Below are 13,513 nucleotides of genomic sequence, written 5' to 3' on the forward strand. Positions count from 1 at the left end.
TGAATTATTTAAGTTGTGAAATTGTGTGTAATATGAACGATACTGGTTTGTGGTTCCTGTGAAGTTAGTCTGGAAAAGGAACATGCTGGAGATTCTGCCTCTTAAGAAATGTGTCCTGTGTTACAAAGGCTTATCTTAGCTGAGACAGAAGCAATTCCGAGTTTCAAAGCAAACAGGTTGTTGTGCAAGACCTTTGTCTCAGGAGTCTCACCATCATCTTGGGACAGTGAAGTTCAGGTGTATTTTGCTGACACTGAACTTTGCACAGCTCATCACACAGTTCAACCTGGAGTTTGTAATTTATATCTCTTTTTGACTAAATCCTTGTTTCACTCAATTCTTCATCTAACTCTGGTGTTAAAAAAAGGAATGATTAACCACCAAGCCACCTAAATAGTATTTACTGTCCCATGCAGTTCATAGTGACCTTAAGTAACTCCCTGTTTGTTTTGTTTGTTTTACAGGTAAGTAGCACTTGGCACCTGTTAGTCAACAATTTATGGTAAGTGTTTTTTGTCCTAAGCAAAAGCAAACTTAAACTAATATTTTGCTATTTAAAGGAAATATATGAACTAGGAAGTTAGTCATAGAACAAAATTTGTTTCAGATGGTAGCATGTGCCCAGAATCTTTGTAGATGTTATGGGTTTACAAGGTTCTTCTCCTCAAAGTATTATTCATCTGTTGCAGGAAGAAATAAACATAAATACTCAAGGCAATATTTCAAGGAAGTTGAGCAAACAATGTTTGCTTTAAACAGAATGAGCAAATAAGGGTTTCTTTTTTACTCTCAGCTCTTTTTAACTGTAGTAATCTTGGAAGTTATTTGTAATTAAATGAAAATCTTGCCCAAAAGCAGTACATAAACCTTGGTGTCCCTTTAACTTTTTTTGCTACAGGATATTTCTTAGACTCTTCTGCTTATCCTGTACTTGGCTTTATGAGAATACTATTAACACTTAGTTCTTATCTATTTAGTCTAATAGATAGATCTCAGTATGCTTCCTAAAAGATTCCAGTGTCATCATCCTCACTGTTCAGCTGAGGAAGGAGCATGGTAAAAAAATGTGTGCTGGGTCCCTGACAGGGCTCAACATCCTTTGTGGGTACACAGGTGTTCTAAAATAAATCCGATTTTTCTAGTGTACATCAGTAATCTCATTTGTTTAAAGTATTAATATAGTACTTAGTTGCTGTCTATGCAAACTTTAGAATTTCATTATTCATTTTTAGCCTTTTTTTTTTACTTCCTGGCCTCTTCAGCGGCAGAAGTTACAATGTTGATGCACTGTGAAAGGTGTTGCAGATTTCCATGGCACGGTTTGGAATTCACTAAGTGTGCATGGTACATTTTTTCTTGTGGTAAGACTGACTCTCAGCATTTTACACAGATGCTGTTTGAGCATTTGATCTTCGAAAGTCACTGTGGTTTTCCTCCTCGTAGTTTTAACTTTGTAGAAGATTTTTTGTTGTTGCTAGACTGCATGCAGTTCTTACCTTGGGTTGTCTTTTTGTGTTTTGTGGGTTTTGGTTCTTTTTTCCCCTAACATTTTCTCCTCTTTTTTTCTTCTTCATAGGTTCCATTTTTTTGTCCTGGAGCATTTTTATTTTGCATTCATATTGTTCTCTGATCATACAACTCAGTCATCCTTAGTCACAGACGCTTTTTCTTTCATCCTTACCGCACCTTTACAACACCTGTAAGTTTGTGATCGGCTCTATGTTTATTTTGAAGTCTAGTCATTCAAATGTGTTTATTATACCAGTGACTTAATTAGCTGGGTTTTTTTTTGACTGTATTTTCTCATTTTCCTATGGTATCTTCTCCAGAGGCTTACTTGGGCTGCGGCCTTTCTGTCATCTTTTGTAAAATGTCTTGCCAGAGGATTATTGCTCTGTGTCAACTATCATTTTCTCCCCAGAGATTTTTCCAATGCATATTTGTGTATGCACACGTAAAAGTGAGGTAGGTGTGATGTCACGTTTAAACATAGAGTGACAGAGAAATAAGATGTATCTGCTAAAACTGTCTTGACCCAGATCTGGACATGGAGTTCTGTGCAGAGGCCAACTCTGAGTTCCTTCTGCCCTTTGAGATACCATTATCACCTTGCACCCCTGTTTTATCTGTTGTGTTAGTTGGTACTAATTTGGTTACATTGCCATGTTCCCATAATTTAATTTTTTGAAGGCAGGTTACAGGACTGGTATGGTCAAGTAAAAGGGGTGAAATGCTTTTTGTTCATGTTTTTGTTTGTTCTGTTTGGTGAGGGGTGGGGACTTAGAGATTTTCTGGGCAGATTCAGCTCATGATCCAGCTACAGGGAAGTAGTTTCACGGGGTGATTTCCTAGCTCTAGTGCCTCCTGTTGCACCTGAAATTAAGTAAATCTAGATGGACCAGCTGACCATGCTTTGACTATCCCAGTAGAAAGCACTAGTAGTCTTATTGGCTGAAAAGATTACCTCTGAATAGCAGAGGTAAAAAAAAAGGACCTAACACTGGTGCTCATTGATTTAGACATATTTTTTAATATTTTTTATGTAACTTATTTTCAATATGTTTTCCTAAGATTAAACATATTTCCTGATGTATTTTCCACCTTCCAGCAGAAACAGTGTATCATAAATGCAAATCATACTGCAAAAACACGCCTTGGGATGTTCTGGTCTCAGAAATTTGTAGTGTGCAGCTCTGCATATTGTTTCTGAGGCAGTGTTTTTGAAAAGGTTGTAGAAATATGGAGACTTAACAATTGTTCAATTAAAATTCTGTTCCATGAATACTTTGGAAACAGTAGCATGGGAGACTTCTGAATATAATAAGCAGAAAAAAATAGAGGGTGAAAGAATTATCATTATAAAAAGATGCCCATTGTGCCTCTATAATTATGAGTTTTATAGTTAAAGGATAAAATATATCACATGATAATGTATGAAAAGTATGATGCATCTTTTCAAAAGAGTATCCCTTATTCTTGAAGTACAAAATACATTTTGTGCAATCTTCCCAACACACTGGTCATTTAGACTGAGATAACATTAATGTTTTAAAATTTCCTTGTATGTAAGAAATTTCTTGTATTTGAAACTATGTTTATTGTTATTGTTGCAAATTATCAAGCCAAGGCAGTACCTTACATATATGAAGGTTCCTAGAAAAGTGACTAGTGAGTACAGCTGTAGTTTATGAAAGTATTTCTAGACGTAATTTTTTTGCCCCTTTTTTTTTTCTCTGAGACTTTCAATGCTGAACCTGTTGAAAATGACTTAATTCTTCTAAGAAACTAATGAAATTTTTTCCTCTCTAGAAGTGTATTTTATCTCCTGATCTGGATGAGCCTATTAATTAAAGATTGCCTTAGCAGGAAGGTCACCCTCTATTAATCTGTTGGCTGTGGTTTGGGATGGGCACTGCTATGCACCTTCCCCAGACAGGCATCTTGACTCCATGACAGTGTGGGAAAGTCTGTCCTTGTTCCTACTGGCCTCAAGAAGAAGCCACAATCACTTGTCCTTTCACCGTAAAATTTCATGCACTGTTTATCTTTGCTGTTTTTCCTTTGGTGCCTGTTTTTCTGTTGTACTCTTTATTCTGAAACAATAAAAATTCTGTGCGGAAATTAGGCTTTACATTTTTCCGAGAGCAAGATATGTAAAATACGGAACATCAGTGGAAATAATGGTCCCGTTTCCTTTGTCTCAGCAGTTGTATAGCACCTTCCTTTTATAGGCAGTCAAGATTAGTTCTCCTGTTGGCTTTAGATGGCAGGGATTTACTCTCATATAACACCAAAAACCAGAAGCAGGTTGTTTCAATAGAAGTAATTACACTGGATCCAGTGCATACCATTTCATGGCTTATCTAAGTAAAGCAGCCAGATTATGTATTTATTAAAATAATAATAATATCAGTTCATCTCTGCGTAACTCCATTTTAACATGCAACTGTCACATTCACTGTTTTATAACTCTTTCATTCCTGTAGTTTTATCAGTGAAGGAAAGTATAAAAAACAGTGGCTGAGAGGTGTATCTGCACCTTTCTGTTCTCAGTGAATTAGGCTGGTACATTTATGCCTTGTCGTTCTTCCCAAAATTTTTTGCTAGCTGCCTTGTTGGAATATGTGAGGTGAAAGTTCAGGTGCTATCTTGAAAGTATGGAAGGTGTGCTCTCACTTTCACTAAGCTGTCTAAAAAGCCTGGGAAAAGGAATGAGAGCAAAAGGGATATTTAATATAGTAAGAGGACAAGGCACTGATTTTTTCCATCCAAAAATTTAAAATCCCACTTTCATACCAGAGGATAACTATTTGGGAGCTTGTTCTTGTAAAAAATGGGGGGAATTGATTGTACATTTTGTAGTTCAGTAGTTACTGAAATGTAACAATTGTTTTAGTTGTTTCTTACTATTTCCTTTAGCATCCTTTAAAGCAAAACAAGTTTTAACGTGATTAAATGTTAAAACTTGCGTCAAGCAGAAGTATATTGATTGATTTCCCAAGAGTGGAAGGATCTCGATCTGATATTGTTTAAGTGCCCATTTATCAGGTTTGAGGAGTGTACACCATTTATAGAACAGCTCAAGTAGCAATTTCTCTGCACCTTTTGTCAGTGTGCCTCAGGAGAGAGATCTTAGAGACTCTGAGTGTATGAGAAGATGTCCCTCTTTTAGTGACTTTCACATTTTTTTCCTGTCTGTAGGCCCTTTTCACAATGGTGCAAATTAATTCTAACTGCAGTCATGACTTTGATGTTGGGTACTTTTCTACAGGCTGGGTTGATACTGCCAAGATAATGTCACTGAGCAATCAGGTGCTGCTAAATTATTGTGGTAATCAAAATGGTTTGTTGGACCAAATTCATACTAATAGCTCATGGAGGAATTTCTGTTCCCTGTTGTAAATTATTTGAAGTTTTAATTTTTTTTTTGTGTGCTTTGTAATGCTTTCAAAGCAATAGGCATTTTCTAATTTGACTCTGAAGCTGAAAATGTCAAGTTACAAATTAGAACCAACTTATGTGATGTCTACGCCCCAGTTCGAGCATGTTGCCTTCCTAGGCCCTCATACTGTTACTGCTTGGGTCCTTCCCTCTGCATCCAGAGGGTCCTGGATCTCATCATTCAGCCATGCAGCACAGGCTGGTTGTGAGTAGGGATGCTGGCCATGCCTGAGATCCCATGCACTGTGCTCCAGGCCTATTAGTAACTAACGTGCAATTTGGCGTACTTTTGACAAAAAAAATCACAGGATCTTGGAAAGAGGGGATAAGCCAATTAGAGAGGAGTTGCACCTGCTGAGATGGTAAAATGTTACACTGAGGCTGAAAATCATTTAGATTTGTGTGAAAGGAAATAATTCAGCGTACAAATATATATACACACATAAAGTCCTGGGAGGGAGAAAGGGAGGGGGGAAATGGAAAGAGGTAGTCACTGTCTTTTGTAGCTACAACAAAAAGACAAGTCTTATTCCTGTGATGAGCTTCCATGTGGTTAATATTGAGAAATGCCCATTTGTCAAAACTCAATGGACCACAAGAAATTAGTGTCTCAATAAGTGTATCTATATTCATGTTTTAATTCAGACCAGGAGAGGTCTTCTGAAATGAATTTCCCCATCAAACTGCTTTGATTGGTTTTAGTTGAGCAGCAGTCCTGGAGTGCATAGACTTTGTGCTATTTTGATGAAAATAAACTGGAGGATGTGCTGAGGGAATCTTGAATGCACGCCAGGTGCAAGGAGCTTCAGGACAAGGCACCAAAGCAGAGCTAGTCTGAAGTTTAAACAAAGAAACAGAAAAATCTGAAATAGGTATAGTAGGGATGACAGATCCTCTGTACAAATTTTGCTATATAGACCAGTATCTATTTGTCTCAGTAGCATCTGCTAACATATACCTAGCCAGCACTACCATATGACTTTTGGGTGCTTACTGATGCATGGAGTTAGAACAGCTCTGTTTTGGACAAAGATGCTGTGTCTGCTTTTGTGGTTTATACTAATACAGGTCCTGCATAAAATCTTACTCTTTTCGTAGTGCTTAGTACTGACAAAATACCACAGAAATCTGTCATTCTGCAGATTGGGAAGATCAGTAGTGGTACTACTCTCACCCATCTAGTGAGGAGTGACGAAGCTGAGAATAATGAAATGAGTGTTTCTGTCCAGTTTTTAAGTGTATTCATGCATATTTAGCATTTCTTCCTTTGAAAAAGCCAATTCTTGACTGTATCTAAAAAGAAGAGTCAGGATCCTTGCTCTGGAGATGCATGAACCTCTTCCTTCAGTTGCAATGAGTTCTAACACTCTGGAGAGCTGAGTACTGATGTGTTACATCTTTTCCACATACCCTGCAGAATGAGTCCAAAGCAAAAATGACTCTTTGGGGTCAACGGCTGATAAATAAACTTCTGCCTCCCTTTTCCTACAGGTGGTTATTAATCTCCAGAAAAATCAGAGCAGCTAGTTCTGTCGGGTCATTCTGTCTTAGTCTTCGGAATACTTCGGAGAATGACATAAGGTTGCTGTGGGTTTTGATGCTATCCTGTTCTAGGCACTGTGGAAAGCTTCAGTACCTTTCTGTATACCAGCTGAGCATGTCTGAGTAACAACATAATGGTTCAGTTCATGGAACTGCTGAATGAAGTTTGGTGTTACCAAAGGCTGAGGGAAGATGTCATGAAGTTGATAGCGTGACATGTATAAGAGAGTGTGGCAGTGTTAGGGAGGCTGCTGCTGAAAGAGAGAGAAAAACTCACTGGAAAAGGCAAGGGTAAAGAAGCAGAGATGAGTGACCTGTAAAAAACATTCATAGTTCACAGCAAAATACAACAAGGTTTTTCAATTAGTAATGCTGACAATGGGTTAAAAAAAATTTGTTCCTGGGCCATTATTACTCACATATGTGATGAAGTTCATAAGGATTTAACTGCAGCAGTAATAATTTCCTCTTATAAATCACAATCTCAAACTGCTGCACAGAGGAGGGTGCTGTTAATATCCCATTTCTATGTGGGGAAATGAGATGGTGGAAGGGTGAAATTACTTGTTTGAAGTCACTCAGCAGATCCAAACAGATTGAGCAGCAATTCCCAGATCTCCCTCAAGTCTCAGATCAGTGCTCAGTCTGCACAGTATGTATAAACTCAGTCTGCACAGTATCTATAAACCTACAAGCATCAGTTTGTGGCTCTGTGGCATAGGATGGGTTTTGCATGGGGGTGCTTGCCAAGCCACTTGGGAACTGCCACTCTTGTGGCCTTTTCAGCCTGCATAGTTCCTGATCCGGGATGGGAAGGAGGAAAACTGGGGGTGGACTCCTCCTCCTCCTTCTCCCAGTGGTGGCCAGTATCATCCACTTGCTACTGGAACTTATGTGCAGTCATGCAGATTTCTTATGTAATGTAACTTTCTAGTTTGAACAATTGATATGAGCTACAGTAATGTCCAGATTTTGTTGAGTGGCAATATTGTCAGTAAGTTGTCCCTCATAATTTTGTAGGTATTATTAAGTTCATTTTGTGTTCGTTGACAGTGCTTATTATCTAATTTAAGTGGTTTGTGTCAGCTCAGTAAATACTGGTTCTAATTTTAAAAGCCTTTTTACAGGTGGTTTACTACATTTGTATTCAAGAGGCATACACTTCTCTTAAATCTGTTGGATCTAGTCAAATGCATATATCTTACAGATATGCAGTTACTTTCAGAAGCAGATGTTTCCACCCACATATGGACGGGTTTCTGTAAGATGAAGAGACTTCTCTATCAGAGAAAACCATTGTCACTGTCAAATTCTTTGGTCTTATCGCTCTCCTGCATCTTCCCTAAGCATTAAATTTGGTTCCAAAGTGTGAAAATGACTTCCAGGCGGAGGGAGAGGTGATAAAACATCTCCAGAAAGGCTTTGTCACTTTGCATCAGGAACACGTTCCAATGGTTTCCTTCTGTCAAAGCTGCTGGAAACAAGATGGCATGTTTGTTGTTTGCCAGAGAAGCCTCAGGCTCTAATTCACTGTATTCCTGGTAGACTTCAGATTCAGACTGTATTCATGGCACGGTCCTGTGTTATGCATTAGTTACCATATCCACTTTCACACCTTTGGACTGCTTATCTTCTGAACTTCAGAGGGAAGACAGACTGTGTTAGGATGTTTGTGTGGAGGGGGAAGGTGGGGATGTAGGTCCTGATAGACCTGGCTATCTGGATGTCTATTTTCTTGGTCTCATTTCTGAGCTGCATTCTCCCTTGTGTCCAGTAGATGGTAATAATGTATTAAAAATGCTGCTTCATCCCTATTTTGATCGGAGGAAACACTGGTGCCACAATCATGATGGATGTGCCAGGTTCCCAAGGATTATATACCAATGATTCATTTTTACTTCTTTTAAAAATACTATTTTCTTTTCATTTCTTTTAAATTAATCAAGCTGCTGTGAGAGCAACATCTTGGTCTCTATTGCTCACTCATAATATTTGGCTTAGATATTCTTAATTGCTTTCACAGATGTCACTGATTCTGTATTATCTGCAAACCTATTATATTAGGGTAAAGGAGGATGGGCTGGATGATTTAATGGTGCCTTCCAGAACTGAAATTTTATGAATCTCCCTTCTGTGGTATATTGAAAAGGTAACTTTCTACGCTACAAAAGAAGAATGGGAGGGGTTTGTTTTGCTTTGTTTTGTTTTGTTTTGTTTTGTTTTGTTTTGTTTTTAACTAAGATTTCCAAATACATTTCTCCCGCTTCTACAACCTCAGGATCAACTGCTTTAGGTAACAGGAATAAGCATTTTAATTTCATTTAATAACTTGGTAGGGACAAATGCTACCTATTTAGGTGACACATCTACTGCCTTAGTGGGACCATAAACAACCTACTGTTGGGAATAGCTTATAATATCTAGTTTCTATATCAAAAATACATGATTTTTGGAATTGCTGGGGTTTTCTAGCTACTGCTTGACTATGTGGAAATTGGGCTACCTTTGGCAAGGCTTGTCTATAAACCAAAGTTTCCATGTTTTAGACAGACTAACCAGGAAAAAAAGCCCAACATAACAAAAGTAGGCCTAATAAATAGGTCTGTCATTGAATACAGTGAAAACAATTTTTAAAGATGAAAGTGACACGCTTGTGAGGCGGGCTGATGCCAACCTTATGAAGTTCAACCATGACAAGTGCAAGGTCCTACACCTGGGTCGGAGCAATCCCAGGCACAGCTACAGACTGGGCAAAGAAGAGATTCAGAGCGGCCCTGCAGAGAAGGACTTGGGGGTGCTGGTCGATGAGAAAATGAACATGAGCCGGCAGTGTGCGCTCGCAGCCCAGAAAGCCAACCGTATCCTGGGCTGCATCAAAAGGAGTGTGACCAACAGGTCGAAGGATGATCCTGCCCCTCTACTCTGCTCTTGTGAGACCTCACCTGGAGTATTGTGTGCAGTTCTGGTGTCCTCAACATAAAAAGGACATGGAACTGCTGGAACAAGTCCAGAGGAGGGCCACGAGGATGATCAGGGGACTGGAGCACCTCCCGTATGAAGACAGGCTGAGAAAGTTGGGGCTGTTCAGCCTGGAGAAGAGAAGGCTGCGTGGGGACCTAATAGCAGGCTTCCAGTACCTGAAGGGGGCCTATAGGGATGCTGGGGAGGGACTCTTCGTCAGGGACTGTGGTGACAGGACAAGGGGTAGTGGGTTAAAACTTAAACAGGGGAAGTTTAGATTGGATATAAGGAGGAAGTTCTTTTCTGTTAGGGTGGTGAGGCACTGGAATCAGTTGCCCAGGGAGGTTGTGAGTGCTCCATCCCTGGCGGTGTTCAAGGCCAGGTTGGATGAAGCCTTGTGTGGGATGGTTTAGTGTGAGGTGTCCCTGCCCATGGCAGGGGGGTTGGAACTAGGTGATCTTGAGGTCCTTTCCAACCCTAACCATTCTATGATTCTGTGAACTATTCTATTGCTGCTTGGTGCTTCTGTCTATCTGTTTAGGCTTTTCTATACATTCTATCAGCATAATGCTTAGGCAAGTAACTTACCGTGAGATCAGCACTGTATTTTTGCTGGATTCTGATACCTGATTAAATAGTTATGTGCTTATCCTGTAAAAGATATTTATGAAGACACCTATATATATGCACTGTAGTAAAGACAAGTATTTTTTACTCCATTGACTGTTAGAATTTTTTTCAAAGCTGTTGATGTTGGTTTTGTAGTGCAGTTATTTTAAAGCTGAAAGGAGATCCAGTCACCATTAATTCCTGTGTAAATTAAGCATAATCATTTGGAGAAGAGACCCTTTATTTAGTGAGTTTAAAGCTCATTATACAATTTTGTAAGGGGAAAATTACCGTGCCTGTAAATTAGCTGCATTTTCTAATGAAATAACTTGGCAATTTTTCCAGCCTCTTTTGATCAGAATAAGAATTATAGTGACACTGGAAAGTAAAATCATGCTATTCCTACTGGCAGTTTTTCCAGTTCTACAAGAAATTATAACTGTGAACACATTTTGATTCAGATTCATCTCAACAAGTAACAAAAGCATCTTTTGTCATGGTGTTTTTTCAGCTTCTCTTTTCCACCTCTTTTGTTAGAGCCTGAAGCCGGCTCCACCAGCCTTACTCGTGGCATATGATGATACAAATTCTCTGGGGGCATCTGGCTTTCTCAAGCAATAAAGCATCATTAAACTCCTCATTCTTGAGGACATACTCTTTCACGTGTGAATTGTGTTTCAAGGGATGAACCAGCAAAACTCATCATGTTCATTTACCCCCCAGATGAGGCTTATGTCTTGCTACCAGGCTTGCAAAGGCAAGTGTATTTACCATCGGTGTCTGTGCTTATCTAGTTTTATCCTGACATACAGTCTTAGATGGCAGCAAATAGATGGCATCAAGTGGTTTGGCTGCAGCTACCAGCAACAGGAGTGGTAAAAGACAAAATAATTGTTTTTGAGCAGACTGTCCTCTTCCGATCAGCAGCATCCTCATGTGCGAATTAACAGGACAAGCTGGTGCCTATAGCTCTGCAATGCATACCCAACCGTCTGCTAAGCCAGGTGTCATGACTGTGCTTCAGCAGCTAAAAGCAGAAATCCATGGGCCTGCTCTAAAATTAAAAATAATTTAAAGAATGCCTGAAATAATTGCCTTTTCCTGAATAGGTTGCATTTTATAATGTGTCTGTGAATCTCATGTACTCATAGAGTGTGGTGGTTTTCCTCTCATTTGCAAAAGGTATAAATACATTTAGGGGCATATGGATTAGTAACCTCAAATTTATTTTTGTTTTTCTGTTCCTGCTTTCATCAGTTTTCATCCGTATAAAATAAGGGTTTGAGAATAGTCAGCTTTGGAAAATAGCTTTAAGGCAGATCATAAAGGAGTATTCAGAAATGTCATCTCAGTGTGTGGGTGACTTCTTAATTTCTTCACACAATAACTCTGTTCTGTAGTAACGACAAGTTGCTATGCTCCTTGAAGTCTTTTGCAGTGTGTTAAAATAAGTGAAAGATGGAATTGCGTTTTGTTACAGTTGATCAATATGAAACTTTACATCAATATGAATAATATTCCTTCAGCAGCTAGGAGCTGGTGTTGAAGTTTTGCTGCTGACCAGTGTTTTTGGGTCAGGCTAATGCAGAAGGTCAATTACTCTGGTTTCAGACTTGCTCATAGTCTAGCACAGAAAAGCAGAAGTGTTTCTCAAATAACAGTTCTATTGATTTCTGTGTAGAGTTCCATTTAAAACATAGGGCTGTCTGTGTTTGTCAAACAGGTTGTCAGGGCAAAAAAATCTTATTTCTATTTGGATGGTATCAGAATGTAGCCTTCTGAAGTTAGTGTACATAAGTCTGAATTTTCAGTACTTTTTGGGTATGGACACCCACTGATTTTCAGTCCTCAATGGTGGTTACTCAAGCACATCTCAAAGGTCATGTATTTCTGCTCAGTGGTCTTAGCATCTGAAGGTGGACCCTTGAGATAGTCAATATAGCAAAATTCATTGGAAATACGGTGAAAATAAAATAATGTTTATTTCCTAAGGCCACCATTTTGGGGGAGTGGGAAGAGATGAAGATTGAAATATTTATTTCTGATGAAATTGAAGAGCCTTTTTAATGTATTTTATCTTTTATAAATTAAAAAGATGACTAAGGTTGGTTGTTGCACATAACCAACAAGGAGCATTAATAATGCTAACAAAGGTGGATGGGAGAGAAAAAAAAAGGCAAATTTGAGGTGAAGGATGCACTACTCTGATTATTAGAGAGAAAAAAAATAATAGTTGCCATAAAGTATTTTAAATATGAGATTCTTACTAGGTTGTTTGAGAGTGTAATTAATCACTTGCAGCCACATATGTTTTTTGTGTAGTAGTGTACAGTACTAGCATTTCATTAAAAACCAGTTCAATAATAATGGGTAACTCAAGCTGTCATTTTCTCTGGAGAAGGTTGTGAAGATGAACGTGTACTGCTTCATCTCTTGTCTTCTGTGCCAGCGTGCCGAGTAGGCAGGAGGAAAGTGGTGCAAGACAAGTGCCAGGGGGTCACGTTTCAGAAACCCCGTTTGTCTGGGTGCAAATGCCATTGTGAACACTAGGAATGGCGGATGGACACAGGGCAGTGGCGGATGGACAAGGTGCCAGCGAGCCCTTTGGCCAAGCTGGCCCAGGCTCCCTTCACCCTCCTGCCAGGACCCCAGTGTTTCCCTTGGGCAGCATCTCTGTCAGGCACTGCTGCCACTGGATGATATGCCCGTGGCTGGAGCATGCTAACACCAGCCTAATCCTCATGTGTCACCACATGATCTATTCATACTTTTCATCTGGAAGTGCCACTGGCTGAGCTCTTTGGGGTTGTTTATTTGGCCTTACTGTGTAACTAGATGCCAAATTAGAGGAAGTCTTTAGGCCAGAGCATTGTTAGCTCACTGAATTTACATACTACTGGTGTTGGCTGTGCACAAAATTATTGTGGTCTTGTCTCTTAGAGACTTCTGATAAACAGACTGCAGGTCACAGCAAACTCCTACAAAAAGGAAGTTCCACACTTACACAGAAATAGGTCATTAATAATATAAAATAATTACAAGTAATGTATTTCCCTAATGACAGAGGTTTTGCCTGTAACAATTTACTTTTCTTTAGCAACAGCATGCTAGATACTCATAGCTCCTGTGCTGCCCTAGTGCCATAGCTAGTTTGCACTGACAGTGAAATTAAGATAAAGAGAGGTAGATAAGGTATTGGAGGTGTTCTGGTTGTTGCTTTATTTTATTAATCTCTCAAGGAATGAGACCAACTCGGGGCCAGATTTTGCATGATACATTCTGCATTATTTCTGAGAGTTAGGATGAAATGTAAGCAAGGATAAGAAGGTGCTCCTTGTCCTCATCAGGATTTGGAAACAGAAACATTTCAGCAACACACAGGAGTTCTCAGAAGCCCAAGTATTGCTGTTTTCCTGAGCCAGTCCTAACAGAAGGTTGGAAACACTTCACAAGCTAATCA

General features: G+C 39.2%; 1 protein-coding gene across 5 annotated transcripts in view; it reads left to right on the forward strand.

Annotated features, from left to right (window-relative positions):
• SMYD3 (SET and MYND domain containing 3) overlaps positions 1 to 13,513 on the forward strand; it is a 409,224-nt gene that overhangs the window by 201,188 nt on the left and 194,523 nt on the right. Inside the window, exons 6-7 of one of the 5 annotated variants that reach the window (XM_065680130.1) lie at positions 465 to 502; positions 1,577 to 1,699. The exons of 3 other annotated variants lie outside the window; for them this stretch is intronic. In XM_065680130.1, coding sequence (XP_065536202.1) covers positions 465 to 502; positions 1,577 to 1,699 — 161 coding nt within the window. The remainder of the gene's footprint in view (positions 1 to 464; positions 503 to 1,576; positions 1,700 to 13,513) is intronic. One more of the 5 variants, XM_065680134.1, reaches the window with a different exon arrangement.

This window comes from Lathamus discolor, chromosome 5 (genome assembly GCF_037157495.1).
Source record: "Lathamus discolor isolate bLatDis1 chromosome 5, bLatDis1.hap1, whole genome shotgun sequence".
Lineage (NCBI taxonomy): Eukaryota > Metazoa > Chordata > Aves > Psittaciformes > Psittacidae > Lathamus > Lathamus discolor.